Here is a 15,716-nt window from a genome sequence, read left to right as displayed (position 1 = left end):
ACTTAGCGGAAAAATTTTGAAAAAGGTCTTCGCCCCCATTAAGTACTAAAAAATTTTTATCGTACGGATCCATGGTGAGATCAAGAGCAGCCAAGATATTGTTGCCCGTATATCGAAACACTCAATTAGTGAATTACTGCATTGGTTGCAAAATTTTATACAAAATTTATCAGTTTGTCAAAAAAAAATGCATTTTGTATAAATAACGAGTTTGATTTTGCAAAAAACTAGCAAATTTATTATAATTCCAAAAGACTCTTAACGCCAGCGTGAGTACAAATAGATTTTGTTTGAGCTTGAGAAGAATATGACCGCAGTTTTAAGGTATCCACTTCCAGCAAATTTAAAGCAAGCGGGCTAAAAAAGCCAATGTTTCAAAGAAAAGCTGCATTTCGAAAAGTTTAGCATAAATTCTAGCCAAAAAAGTCAGTTCGAACAATTCAGCAACCCTCCTCTATCTTTAGAGATAAAATCGATACCACTAAAGTTAAAAATCTTAACATATTTTTGCAAAATTGACAAAAATCTGGTCAAAATTTACGAAAATTTGGCCAAAAATACGAATAAAAACAGCTGAAATACGTCTATTATTCACAAAAACTTTAAACCTCGATAACTCCCTATAAAAGACGAAAATTAAATATTCTATTTAATTCCATATTCTACGCTGGACGGGCTTTTTTATGATACCACTAACAACTCTCTACGATTATTATATCGATCGGCCAAAACTCTCTGAACAAAAAAACACCCCTTTGAGTATATAGTTCTTCCCCCCTCAGAGAGGGGTCGGAACAATGAATAACATTCAATGAAAAACAGTTTTTGCCTTATATTTTAAGTTTTGTTTGAATCTTCTGTCCATAAAATATAGTTCGACCTTTTGTGATTTTTGGTTTTAGGTCTTTTTCTGAACTTTGGTGCAATTTACTGAAAAAAGCTTATTTGTATAAATAAACGGTCTTTGATTCAGTTCATATATATGAACGTTCCTATCATGAACGTTCCTATCAAATAAGTCCTACCCTGTATTAATGAGGCAATCTCGTCCATATGGCTCGTGTTCGTTGCCAATGTGGAATTGCAAACTCCACCACGGGTTGCTCACGGTGCCCCGGACAAATTTTGGACCCAAACAGCTCAGCGCTAAACATGTTTACTTCTTCTTATTTATTCATTTACTTATTTTTGAAAAAAATACCGAACTTATAAATATATCACAAAACAAATTAAAGAGCAAATACGGGAACATAGCCTTCTGTGAAATTTTATAGCTAATTTCGTTATAGCCAATAGCATCTTTCTGTAAAAAAAAATCTCTTTCGTTTGTGCCCGCCTCTCCTGCGCTCTCAAGTTAACCTTAGAATCAAACCACCGGGAGCTGCTTTGCTCTGAAACGAAACGGCGGGGTGGGGGGGGTTATGTCGTAACCCCGCTGTTATAGACCCCCCGTTACAAAGGAAATCCTTCAGTCCTCTCATTTTCTATTTATTTTTTTGTCGCTAAGCTTTTATATTCTGTTTCAGCTGAGAAGATTTTTTAAAAATCAAACAAATAATAAATAGTTTATTGAAACAAGAAAACTGAGATTATAAATGAGAAAAATTCTTACCAATAAAATTGCAACGAATTTAAAAAAAACATATATTCCTCTTTTATATATCATAAATAAAAAATTTTGGGGCTTGTATTCGCACTCAATTTGGATTCAATATTTGTGTAGATATGATCTTGTGTAGATAGTACATCTTGTATGATCTCGAAGGTGCAATTTATATAATTGCTTTTATAAGCCATTATAAGCCATTAGGCTTTTATAAGGTGCAATTTATAACGAAGGTCTTATAAGACAGAGCATATCTTATATGAACTTGCAAGACAGATCGAAACTTATTATGTCACCAAAATGTAACACTAACCAATATGTCAAAGTTATGGAATTGAAAGAACATCGACAATATACGAATTTAATCTTTGTAAAGTTTCAGAGAGCAGGAGAGGAACTTACCTGACGAAACCTTTTTCCATGTCGATAACTAATACCCACAATTTCAAACTCGGTTCTTATTCTTATTTTGTTTTTGGACAATCATTATCTTAATTAACCTATCAATGAGTTGTCAGATCTTAAAGCCACCCACCTATATAAATCTCACCCTAACTTACTTAGACAGCAAAACGATGAGCCTGTCTTTCAAGAAAAACTGCGAAAATAGAAATTCATGCCCAGAACCAAGTTCCATTGACAAGCCGGTCAAAAGTACTATAAAAAAGAACTTTTCTTGTATATTTGTTGCTTCAATTTAAGTTAAAATCAACCTATTAAAAAATTTGATCTCTGTTACCTACCATGACAATGGAGTCCAGACCACCGAGCAGCAGATAAAAAGCAGAAGGCTGAATCCTGTGCTGCGCATATCATGTCATTTGTTGCGAAAAGTGGAACAACACAAAACCTGGAGAACTAGATGACATTGAAACAAAACAACAATGTCCGCTGTTGAAGTGACTGAGAGATTAACGTTCAAAGCTCTACAAGGTAATGGCTTATGCAAGCTCTTGATCAGGTAATGAGCCAATTACTTTGGAGGAAGAAGCTTGGCACAAACTCAAAAAATTAACAACAAACAAGAGAAACTTTTTTTCCACAAGATTTGGAGATCAGCCACACTCTTGTCCAGCCCTAATTAAAAAAGCAATAACGTTAAAAAGCTTGGATATTTCTCAAAAGGGAGAAGAAGCAAACCCCAAACAAAATCGGGTCATTATGAAAAACAGAAAAAGTATGTGACGAATAAACATTTCTTCAGAGCAGGCATTTCAAAGATCGGAGATAGGAATTTTTATGCTGAAAAACAAAGCTTCAACATGAAAAGAGAGACAGGAATATATTTCAAAGAATAATTAAAAAATAATATGGAGTTAGAAACAAGAGCAGATAGCAGAACAAAATCATCTATTATTTGGAATGAGGAATGACTTGGATGGTGAAAAAAGGCACCTTTGATGCTTATGACAGCCACAAATTAACGCTTCTCGGATTCCTTACCTTTGACATTGCATGGAAAGTCAGCTGGTACTCACAAAAGCCATTAGCAGTTGTTCAGCCTGATGAAAAATTTGGACTAATTGAATGAAATTTCTACCCAAGCACGGTGTGAACAGCATCACAACCTAACATCTGGCTGCTTAGAAGGGTAACAAAGCTCGTGTGAAAATATTTTCAGGAACACAGCCAATGTTTTTTAGCCATGTATTAACTCTAGAAATTATTACCTCTTCAAAAAAGGTCAGAAATATTTCGAATATATATGGTCAAAGGTAGCATACTAGAGCCTCTGGAGCCAAGAGGAGTCACTAAAACATCACACACTATATTACAGAGAAAAAGATCGGAGAACTGAGATTTTTTTTGATTTGAAGTTGCATATCAACGGAAATGTCTTGGACGCCGACTTCCCCAATACCAGTTTTGCAGACAACGATAATCCATAATTTTCATGGACCGTTTGCATTGGAAGTACTGCCGCTTATTATAAACTGGAATTTGACAAAGCTGCAAAAGGATATATGCATAATCAACACATCGCCAACTACATTAAGGTTTGCAAAACTCTTCATCACTCCTACAGAGTTGCAGCAAAACAACGCTCAAAAGAATCAAGTGTGTTATGAGCACTCAAGACAATGTGCTGGTCTCTGCAAATACCAAAAAGGAGTTTAAAGAGCGTACTTGTAGTCATGAGCCGAATACCGGAGACAACCATTGCTTTTAATGAGAAACCAAACTCGTAAGAATGACATCCAGTAACACATTTCTCGAGGAAACTAACCCAAGTGGAGCAAAACAACAGAAACAGAGCAAGAAGTACTGGTAGTTGTCTCTTTGGTCAAAAGATAAAAGTAGTTTCTTCCTGGAAGACAACCCATCCTACAAAAAAACCAAAAATAACTCAAATATCGCTTTGCACCAGAGGAGGAGATTCCAAAGACAGTATCAGCTAGAAACACCAGATAAGAAATAGCTCGGATGTGCTTCGACGTTGGGTGGAAGTACGCCCCCGGTGAGCAGATACCCTACGCGGATGATCTAAGCAGATTAGATTTTGACAACGATAGAGTGCGCTTCGGAATCAAAACGTTTAACTCACTAAGAGTATTGTGGTTACCCAAATATAAATCAGAAGAAAACATAATTCGACCAGACTATTCATGGAAATAATAAAACGAGTCAAATGTGGCAATTGAAAACAATTTTTGGCTGCAGAAACAAGGATTCTAATATCTGAAGGATGCAATGACCGTACACAATGGAATCAACTCCAGAAGTGTCGTTACCTCCGTCCCACCTAATTTAAGATACTTGCTTGGGGGCAAAAGCACATATAAATGAAACTGAAGCCCCAGTGGAAATGATAGCCGTGTGGCGTGGTAATAGCCACGACGTTCAATCAACATTTGGTTAGTAAACCCAAAAGTTGTCAAATGAACAAGCATAGCTTGTGAAAGACAGTCCTTACGTGGCTAGAAGCCGACGTTTGGGAATTATTTCACATGGAACGCGGTTTTGTTAACGACCAGGACAACATCTTACTGATTATTGATGGGGGTTTTGTGTGGAAATAGAGCCTCGAAAACAGTTGAAGTATAATTTAGTCAAATCTTTGAAAATTGAGCAAAACTGAAAATTTTTACTGTCGGCTAAAGATCTTGAAAATGTACGTAGTGCTATTAAACAGAGTCCCTGAGACTTAAGAAAACACAAAAACACACCCGCGCCGAAATTTTTTGCCATGTCGATAACGAATACCCACAATTTCAAACTCGGTTCTTATTCTTAATTTGTCTTTGGACAATCATTATCTTGATTAACCTATCAATGAGTAGTCAGAAGTTAAAGCCTCCCGCCTATACAAATCTCACCCTACCATCCTCAGACAACAAAACGATAAACCTGTCTCTCCAGGAAAACTGCGAAAATAGAAATTCATGCCCAGAACCAAGTTCTATTGACAAGCCGGTCAAAACTACTATAAAAAAGAACTTTTCTTGTATATTTGTTGCTTCAATTTAAGTTAAAATCAACCGATTAAAAAATTTGACCTCTGTTACCTACCAAGACATTGGAGTTCAGACCACCAGGCAGCACATAAAAAGCAGAAGGCTGAATCCTGTGCTGCGCGTATGATCTCATTTGTTGCGAAAAGTAGAACAAAGCAAAACCTGGAGAACAACATGACATTGAAACAAAGCAACAATGTCCGCTGTTGAAAGAACTGAGAGTTTAACGTTCAAAGCTCTACAAGGAAACGGCGTTTGCAAGCTCTTCATCAAGTAGTGAGCCAATTACTTTGGAGGAAGCTTGGTACCAATTCATAAAATTAACAACAAATAAGAGTAACTTTTTTGCACAAGATTTGGAGATCAGCCACACTCTTGTCCAGCCCTAATTAAAAAAGCAATAACGTTAAAAAACTTGGATATTTCTCAAAAAGGAGAAGAAGCAAACCCCAAACAAAATCGGTTCAGTATGAAAAACAAAAAATGTATGTGACGAATAAACATTTCTTCAGAGCAGGCATTTCAAAGATCGGAGATAGGAATTTTTATGCTGAAAAACAAATCTTCAACATGTCTGAGAGACAGGAATATATTTCAAAGAATAATTAAAAACTTAATATGGAGTTAGAAACAAGAGCAGATAGCAGAACAAAATCGTATATTATTTGGAATGAGCTTGGTAAATTTGACTTGGATGGTGAAAAAAGGCACCTTTGATGCTTATGACAGCCACAAATTAACGCTTCTCGGATTCCTTACCTTTGACATTGCATGGAAAGTCAGCTGGTACTCACAAAAACCATTAGCAGTTGTTCAGCCTGATAAAGAATTTGGACTAATTGAATAGAATTTCTAGCCAAGCACGGTGTGAACATCATCACAACTGAACATCTGGCTGCTTAGAAGGGTAACAAAGCTCATGTGAAATTATTTCCAGTAACACAGCCAATGTTTTTTTTAGCCATGTATTACCTCTAAAAATTATTACCTCTTCAAAAAAAGGTCAGAAAAAGCGCTAATATACGTTCAAAGGTAGCATACTGGAGCCTCTGGAGCCAAGATGAGTCACTAAAACACCACACATTATATGGCAGAGAAAAAGATTGGAGAACTGAGATTTTTTTGATTAGAAGTTGCATATCAATGGGAATGTCTTGGACGCCGACTGCCCCAATACCAATTTTGCAGGCGACGATGATCCATAATCTTCATGGGCCGTGTGCATTGGAAGTACTGGCGCTTATTATAAAAGTGAATTTGGCAAAGCTGCAAAAGGATATATGCATAGTCAACACATCGCTAACTACATTAAGGTTTGAAATACTCTTCCTCACTCCTACAGAGTTGCAGCAAAACAACGCTCAAAAGAATCAAGTGTGTTATGAGCACTCAAGACGATGTGCTGGTCTCTGGAAATACCAAAAAGAAGTTTAAAGAGCATACTTGTAGTCATGAGCCGAATACAGGAGACCGCCATTGCTTTCAATGATAGACCAAACTCGTAAGAATGACATCCAGTAACACATTTCTCGAGGAAACTAACTCAAGTGGAGCAAAACAAGAAAAACAGAAAAGGAAGTACTGGCAGTTGTCTCTTCGGTCAAAAGATAAAAGTAATTTTTTCCTGGAAGACAACCCATCCTACAAAAAACCAAAAATAATTCAAAATCGCTTTGCACCAGAGGAGGAGATTCCAAAGACAGTATCAGCTAGAAATACCAGATAAGCAATAGCTCTGATGTGCTTCGACGTTGGGTGGAAGTACACCCCGGTGAGCAGATACCCTACGCGGATGATCTAAGGTGATTAGATTTTGAAATCGATAGAGTGCGCTTCGCAATCAAAACATTTAACTCATTAAGAGTATTTTGGTTACCCAAATAAAAATCAGAAGAAAGCATAAGTCAACCAGACTATTCATGGAAATAATAAAACGAGTCAAACGTGGCAATTGAAAACATCTTTTGGCAGCAGAAACAAGGATTCTAATATCTGAAGGATGCAATGACCGTACACAATGGAATCAACTCCAGAAGTGTCGGTCACTCCGTTCCACCTAATTTCAGATACTTGCTTGTGGGCAAAAACACATATGAATGAAACTGAAGCCCCAGTTGAAATGATAGCCGTGTGGCGTGGTAAAAGCCACGACGTTCAATCAACATTTGGTGAGTAAACCCTAAAGTTGTCAAATGAACAAGCATAGCTTGTGAAAGACAGTCCTTACGTGGCTAGAAGCCGACGTTTGGGAATTATTTCACATGGAACGCGGTTAAGTTAACGAGCAAGGCAACATCTTACTGATGACTGACGGGGGTTTTGTGTGGATAGAAGCTCTCGTATTGGGAAATAGAGCCTCGAAAACAGTTGAAGTATAACTTCGTCAAATCTTTAAAAAGTGAGTAAAACTGAAAATTTTACTGTCTGCTAATGATCTTGAAAATTTAAGTAGTGTTATCAAACAGAGTCCCTGAGACTTAGGAAAGCAGAATAAGCCTATGTGATCCAGGAGCTAATTTACCGGCTGAAAGGGAAGTTCAGGAAGTGAAAATGGAGCTTCAAACATGGATCCCAATCCAAACGTTTTATTTGGGGCACACCAGCATTAATGATATATCGCAACACTTCAAATATTATGGTAAAAACTCTAGTTGAATTACCTCTGGGACTTAGTGAAGGACTACCAGCAACAGCAGATTTTAATTTGTACAAACCCATTCTATTCAAGGCCGATGAAAAGGCAACGACTGCTCCTGCAAAATTCATCATCAGAAAGAGCTTGAACACATTATTCGTCCAACCTGAATTCTCGTTTTTGACTATCCAATGATCGACAATCTCATTAAAAAAAGAGGGAGGATATGATGGTTTTGAAATGTTATCAAGATACTTGAGGTTAGTCTTTGCTAAGTTTCAAAAAGCTAAATCAAAAATTATTTTACGAACTCTATTTTTATGTCGATTATTAATGGCCACAAAATCAAATTAGGTTACAATTGTAATGTTGTCTTAGCGCTAATTTTGTCTAATTTGACCTATCAATCACTTGCCAGAAATCAATTACTCCCATCTATAAAAATCTGATTCTGTCATCCAAAGACCTCAATTTGACGAATAGAAATTCAAAGACAGTATTGAGAAGCAAGATTTATTAAAAAGCCAACAAAGTAAAAATGCTTTTAGCTAATCTAAACTTGAGCCGAAGAAATTAATTTTACATCGGTTTGAGTTTGAAATTAAAATTCAATTTTTTGAATTCGTTTGACCTGTGTTACCGACCACGACACTGGATCTTTCTTGCAAGATTGTGCGAAATTTGCTATATGGAAGGAAAATACAAATTTTATAGGGAACGAAGTAATCATTTGGTAAGGCCTTAAAATATTTCTTTTGGCGGCTTTATCTAAAGGACCAAGGTAAGAGCCCGCCTATGAAGACAGTTCTGCAAAAAATCAGAATAGAATTTAGCTTATTTCTTTTTTTATAACAATCTTTACTGTCTAAATCAGTTTGGCTCGGAGATGTTTTTGCAAAATCTTTCATAAAACTATTTATTTGTGAAAACAAATTTGATTATCTCTATAACAATTCTGTAAACCATTTGATGAGCGAACGGCAAGACTTATAAAACTTAAACTACTCAATTACTGAAAGCACTCAACTTGTCAATTGCTCTCCAACGAGTATTTTTGCAATTATCGGTGTCATGCTGGTCTTGTTTATGCAATTTGTCGTACGACTAGTTTTTCATTTGATCGCTTTTTGTCTGACCATTTGAATTCTTGTCCTCAAAAACATGATTTACACTAAAACCCACAGGGCATTAAGGTCTCCTAGAGGTCGCCTTACGGACTAATAGCATTTAAGTATGCGATCCCCCCATTATTCCCCTGACTTCTTCCTCAATAAACTGCTTCAATTTAAGTTAAAATCAACCTATTGAAAATTTTTGTTGCGAAAAATAGAACAAAATTTGACCTCTGTTACCTACCAAGACAATGGAGTCCAGACCACCGAGCAGCAGATAAAAAAGCAGAAGGCTGAATCCTGTGCTGCGCGTATCATGTCATTTGTTGCGAAAAGTGGAACAACGCAAAACCTAGAGAACAAGATGACATTTTAAACAAAACAACAATGTCCGCTGTTGAAATGACTGAGAGTTTAACGTTCAAAGCTCTACAAGGTAACGGCGTTTGCAAGTTGTTGATCAGGTAATGAGCCAATTACTTTGGAGGAAGAAGCTTGGTAAAAATCCGAAAAATTAACAACAAACAAGAGTAACTTTTTTTTGCACTAGATTTGGAGATCAGCCACACTCTTGTCCAGCCCTAATAAAAAAAACAATAACGCCAAAAAACTTGGGTATTTCTCAAAAATGAGAAGAAGCAAACCCCAAACAAAATCGGATCAGTATGAAAAACAAAAAAAGTATGTGACGAATAAACATTTCTTCAGAGCAAGCATTTCTAAGATCGGAGATAGGAATTTTTATGCTGAAAAACAAATCTTCAACGATTCTGAGAGACAGGAATATATTTCAAAGAATAATTAAAAACTTAATATGGATTTAGAAACAAGAGCAGATAGCGGAACAAAATCTTCTATTATTTGGAATGAGCTTGGTAAATTTGACTTTGATGGTGAAAAAAGGCACCTTTGATGCTTATGACAGCCACAAATTAACGCTTCTCGGATTCCTTACCTTTGACATTGCATGGAAAGTCAGCTGGTACTCACAAAAGCCATTAGCAGTTGTTCAGCCTAATGAAGAATTTGGACAAATTGAATGGAATTTCTACCCAAGCACGGTGTGAACAGCATCACAACCGAACATCTGGCTGCTTAGAAGGTTAACAAAGCTCGTGTGAAAATATTTCCAGGAAAACAGCCAATGTTTTTTAGCCATGCATTACCTCTAGAAATTATTACTTCTTCAAAAAAAACGTCAGAAAAAGCTCGAATATATGGTCAAAGGTAGCATACTGGAGCCTCTGGAGCCAAGAGGAGTCACCAAAACATCACCAACTATATGGCAGAGAAAAAGATTGGAGAATGGAGATTTTTTGATTAGGAGTTGCATATCAATGGGAATGTCTTGGACGCCGGCTGCCCCAATACCAATTTTGCAGGCGACGATGATCCATAATCTTCATGGGCCCTGTGCATTGGAAGTACTGGCGCTTAATATAAAAGTGAACTTGGCAAAGCTGCAAAAGGATATATGCATAGTCAACACATCGCTAACTACATTAAGGTTTGAAATACTCTTCCTCACTCCTACAGAGTTGCAGCAAAACAACGCTCAAAAGAATCAAGTGTGTTATGAGCACTCAAGACGATGTGCTGGTCTCTGGAAATACCAAAAAGAAGTTTAAAGAGCATACTTGTAGTCATGAGCCGAATACAGGAGACCGCCATTGCTTTCAATGATAGACCAAACTCGTAAGAATGACATCCAGTAACACATTTCTCGAGGAAACTAACTCAAGTGGAGCAAAACAAGAAAAACAGAAAAGGAAGTACTGGCAGTTGTCTCTTCGGTCAAAAGATAAAAGTAATTTTTTCCTGGAAGACAACCCATCCTACAAAAAACCAAAAATAATTCAAAATCGCTTTGCACCAGAGGAGGAGATTCCAAAGACAGTATCAGCTAGAAATACCAGATAAGCAATAGCTCTGATGTGCTTCGACGTTGGGTGGAAGTACACCCCGGTGAGCAGATACCCTACGCGGATGATCTAAGGTGATTAGATTTTGAAATCGATAGAGTGCGCTTCGCAATCAAAACATTTAACTCATTAAGAGTATTTTGGTTACCCAAATAAAAATCAGAAGAAAGCATAAGTCAACCAGACTATTCATGGAAATAATAAAACGAGTCAAACGTGGCAATTGAAAACATCTTTTGGCAGCAGAAACAAGGATTCTAATATCTGAAGGATGCAATGACCGTACACAATGGAATCAACTCCAGAAGTGTCGGTCACTCCGTTCCACCTAATTTCAGATACTTGCTTGTGGGCAAAAACACATATGAATGAAACTGAAGCCCCAGTTGAAATGATAGCCGTGTGGCGTGGTAAAAACCACGACGTTCAATCAACATTTGGTGAGTAAACCCTAAAGTTGTCAAATGAACAAGCATAGCTTGTGAAAGACAGTCCTTACGTGGCTAGAAGCCGACGTTTGGGAATTATTTCACATGGAACGCGGTTTTGTTAACGACCAGGACAACATCTTACTGATTATTGATGGGGGTTTTGTGTGGAAATAGAGCCTCGAAAACAGTTGAAGTATAATTTAGTCAAATCTTTGAAAATTGAGCAAAACTGAAAATTTTACTGTCTGCTAATGATCTTGAAAATTTAAGTAGTGTTATCAAACAGAGTCCCTGAGACTTAGGAAAGCAGAATAAGCCTATGTGATCCAGGAGCTAATTTACCGGCTGAAAGGGAAGTTCAGGAAGTGAAAATGGAGCTTCAAACATGGATCCCAATCCAAACGTTTTATTTGGGGCACACCAGCATTAATGATATATCGCAACACTTCAAATATTATGGTAAAAACTCTAGTTGAATTACTTCTGGGACGCAGTGAAGGACTACCAGCAACAGCAGATTTTAACTTGTGCAAACCCATTCTATTCAAGGCCGATGAAAAGGCAACGAATGCTCCTGCAAAATTTATCATCAGAAAGAGCTTGAATACATTATTCGTCCAACCTGAATTCCTAACTTTGACTATCCAATGAGCTACAATCTCTTTAAAAAAGGAGGGAAGATATGATGGTATTGAAATGTTATCAAGATACTTATAGGTTAGTCTTTGTTAAGTTTCAAAAAGCTAAATCAAAAATTATTTTACGAATTCTATTTTTATGTCGATAATTAATGGCCACAAAATCAAATTAGGTTACAATTGTAATTTTGTCTTAGCGCTAATTTTGTCTAATTTGATCTATCAATCACTTGCTAGAAATCAATTACTCCCCTCTTTAAAAATCTGATTCTGTCATCCAAAGACCTCAATCTGACGGATAGAAAGTCAAAGACAGGATTGAGAAGCAAGATTTATTAACAAGCCAACAAAGTAAAAATGCTTTTAGCTAATCTAAATTTGAGCCGAGGAAATTAAATTTACCTCGGTTCGAATTTGAAATTAAAATTCAGCTTTTTGAATTCGTTTGACCTGAATTACCGACCACGACAGTGGATCTTTCTTGCAAGATTTTGCAAAATTTGCTCTTTGGAATGAAAATACAAATCTTATAAGGAATGAAGGAATCATTTGATAAGGCCTTAAAACATTTCTTCTGGCGGCTTTATCTAAGAATCGTATAGGATCTTATAAGATTTGCAAAGTTAAAGGACCAAGGTAAGAGCCCCCCTATGAAGACAGTTCTGCAAAAAATCAGAATAGAGTTTAGCTTATTTCTTTTTCTTATAACAATCTTTACTGTCTAAATCAGTTTGGCTCGGAGAAGTTTTCACAAAACTTTTCATAAGACTAATTGTTTGTGAAAACAAATTTGAATATCTCTATAACACCTCGGTAAATTATTTGATGAGCGAACGTCAAGACTTATGCAAACTTAAACTACTCAATTACTGAAAGCACTCAACTTACCAATTGCTCTCAAACGAGTATTTTAGCTATAATCGCTGTCATTCTGGTCTTGTTTATGCAATTTGTCGTACGAATAGTTTTTCATTTGACCGCTTTTTGTCCGACCATTTGAATTCTTGTCCTCAAAAACGAGATTTACACTAAAACCCCCAGCCATTAAGGTCTCCTAGAGCCTTACGGACGAATAGCATTTAAGTATGCTATCACCCCATTATTCCACCTGACTTCCTCCTCCGCACCACGTCCTCCAGCATCCACTTCGCACCCTATGCCAAATCTTATTCCAATCGAGACCCGCTGGCGCACGCTTATCACTCCCCTCCCCCTCCACAATGTTCACTCCTCCTAATCCACTGAACTCGGCTTAAGCTAGCCCTACTAAGCGGCAGCAGGCTATTGACGGCGTCAATTGCTGACATGTCGTATAAGAGAAATTTGACTGACGTTAGTCGGTTATATTTAGCTCTAGTTTCGAGAAAAATCTTTCTTTAAAAACGTCGTCTGTGTCAAAATAAATAATGACAACCCAACTTGTCAACATTTTGTCCAGCATTTCATATTTCAAAAGCAGAACCGTGCTCCTATCTTAATTAGACGCTATTTAAAAGCATTTCACTGGGTGGTTGTGAAATGAAAAGTAAAAAGGCCGTCGATAATGAAACATTTTAAAATTGTTGTCCAAAACTTATGCATCCGCATTCCCGGACTTGAGTCGCAGAGCTTTTCAGCGCTGAACAAGCACATTTCAATAGCAAACACTTAATTCAGTTCTGAAACATGGTATCTCCAGAATATTTTAAGTTTCTTTATGTTCAGTATTTCTTCTTAATGATTATTTTGAGGTCATAGAGTTCACCCAGGCTAAACTTATCCTGTATAGTCTGAAAATTACTCATAACCCAAAATTAAGTCTGAGCAGAAGAAAGTCATAATTTTGTAGCTTATAACTGGTAATTACTATACTAGTATACACACTATTTATATATAAGCTAGTTTGTAGGCAATTACCACAAAACCCATTTAGCTTAGTGGTTACGACATGTTACGCAAATTAAATGTTGCAAGTACCCACGCGGAAGTTCGAATCGCATGTAAAGCAAACCTTGTTGGCGGGAGTTAAGCTGAACATATTATTTTTCATGAAGTAAATTTAACTCAATAATCAGACTGGCCAGTGTAAATAGTGACATGAACAGAGTACTGGCCATCTTAAAAAACAGAATGTCTTTAGACTGATTCAGCGCTGATTTGCTCTGCCACCAACCTCCGGGTTTGCAAAGTTTTCTGGAAGTCGTGGAGTTCTTCGTGATAGTTTTTCAGATGAAATTAGATTGAGCTCGTTACAAATTTCCTATATTCAAAATTGTTATGAAAAAATCGTCATGGTAAAATTGTTTAAAAAGTGAAAAACATTTTTTCATATCTTACAACTTTTCGTTCTATTAACTCGGATAAAGGTACATAAGATACATAACTTGCAAAAGAAATTGCTGATTACGAAGTTCTAGAACTCATTTCCATCTTGCTTTGAACCTTTTTCCTTCAGACCTCGAGTAGATTTAAGTCGAGCAAGGTCAAAACTGTTTTTACTGTTTTTGAGGAGCTTTTAAACTAATAATTATTCTCTGGAAAAACTTAAAAAGAAATGAAGGCAGAACCGATTTTTTTCCAAATATTCCAATTTTACTAAAGGTCTGTTGATTTAACAGGAACTTAGAAACAACAAATTCAGTGCTTGCAAGTTTAAAGTTTTTGCAAATCTCAAAATCTGTTCCGGATATTTGAGAAGTTTGTTTCTGCAATACGGAAAATGCGTTGCCGTTGATACTTTGTTGTTGAACATGGCATTAGAAAGTATGTTTGTGTTGCCGTAATATCACAACAATAGCACTGACAATTTCTCTGGAGTCTTTTTTTGCAACCCAATTTCGAAAGTGTTTTTTAATGAAATTTTTCTTTTTTTTGAAAATCACGCCATCAAGTTTTTCTCCCAAAAAACCTGGTAAAATCTTTTTTTTTGAGAAATGCATCCGAGCGTAGTCAACGCAAAAACTGAGGGTCGGCTGCAAATTTGAGTGAAACCAAAAGCCAATTAAAATTTTTTTCGTACCTAAGCCTGCTTTTGAGACTTACAATTTTTCGAAAGTAAGATTTTTCAAGACCCTTTTTTTTCAAAAAGTCATTTTTACAGAAAAATTATGTGTTAGTCGCGTTTCTGAAAAATCACTGTTTCTTGATATACGTAAAAATTTCTGGATATCATGAATTTTAAACATGTCATTTTTTGACTAATTGAACATCGTTTTTCACATACGATTTTGCTTAAGCTTTATACATACTGATTATGCAATACGTTTATTTAAAACCGGTGAAATAAAAACCAAAGCAGTGTATTTAAAAAACCATATAGCAAATGCAAATAATTGTCATTCAATCATAATATGGGTTGAGATTCAAAGAGTGAAAAAATGGCCTCTTCTATGTTAAAACAACTTTAAAAAATTTCCCTTGTTTAATGTTTGCTCAATTTTTTTAAACAATTAAACATAGTTTTATTAACAAACCTGAAAGTAGAAAGACGCGAATATATTTATGCGACATTTTGAGATTCCTAAACTGTAAAGCTGAACGTAAGGTTAATTATTCGGCAACGAACACAGTTATTTTATTTGACATTGATATTTGTTCTTCGAATTTCCTGTTTAAAAGTAATGATTGATTTTGTTGTGCCTTGTTTGGTTGAAGTCATGGTCGAAATTCACCTTGATTGTGATTTGCTATTATTTCACCTCTGTTGCAGGTTTTGAACAATTATTGTTGCCTCTACCAACCAATTGCCCAATTTCCATAATTTTGTCGAAGTTCCTAAATTAGCTACTGAGCCTGCTGCTTGGCTCCGCAAACAGGGTCTGTGCGTTTCAGGTAAGACGGGCCTGCATGTTCTAACGTCAAATGTTTTCTCTATGAGCTAAAAACGTAGATAAATTGTGGTTCTCGTTCGAAATAAATCTATAATGCAACTTGTAACA

The 15,716-nt window shown here is 36.3% G+C and overlaps 1 protein-coding gene across 1 annotated transcript in view; it reads right to left on the bottom strand.

Moving 5' to 3' along the window:
* The window catches only part of LOC142335924 (uncharacterized), an 82,265-nt gene extending 66,886 nt beyond the window's left edge, over window positions 1-15,379 (bottom strand). Inside the window, exons 1-2 of the mRNA XM_075384313.1 lie at window positions 15,252-15,379; window positions 1,026-1,146 (exon numbers count right to left, since the gene is read on the bottom strand). Coding sequence (XP_075240428.1) covers window positions 1,026-1,146; window positions 15,252-15,288 — 158 coding nt within the window. The 5' untranslated portion in view covers window positions 15,289-15,379. The remainder of the gene's footprint in view (window positions 1-1,025; window positions 1,147-15,251) is intronic.
* Window positions 15,380-15,716: the final 337 nt, after the last annotated feature.

The sequence above is a fragment of the Convolutriloba macropyga genome, chromosome 3, assembly GCF_964194025.1.
Source record: "Convolutriloba macropyga chromosome 3, txConMacr16.3, whole genome shotgun sequence".
NCBI classification, from domain to species: Eukaryota; Metazoa; Xenacoelomorpha; order Acoela; family Convolutidae; genus Convolutriloba; species Convolutriloba macropyga.
Note: the sequence above shows the minus strand (reverse complement) of the source record. Positions and strands in the feature narration are given on the sequence as shown.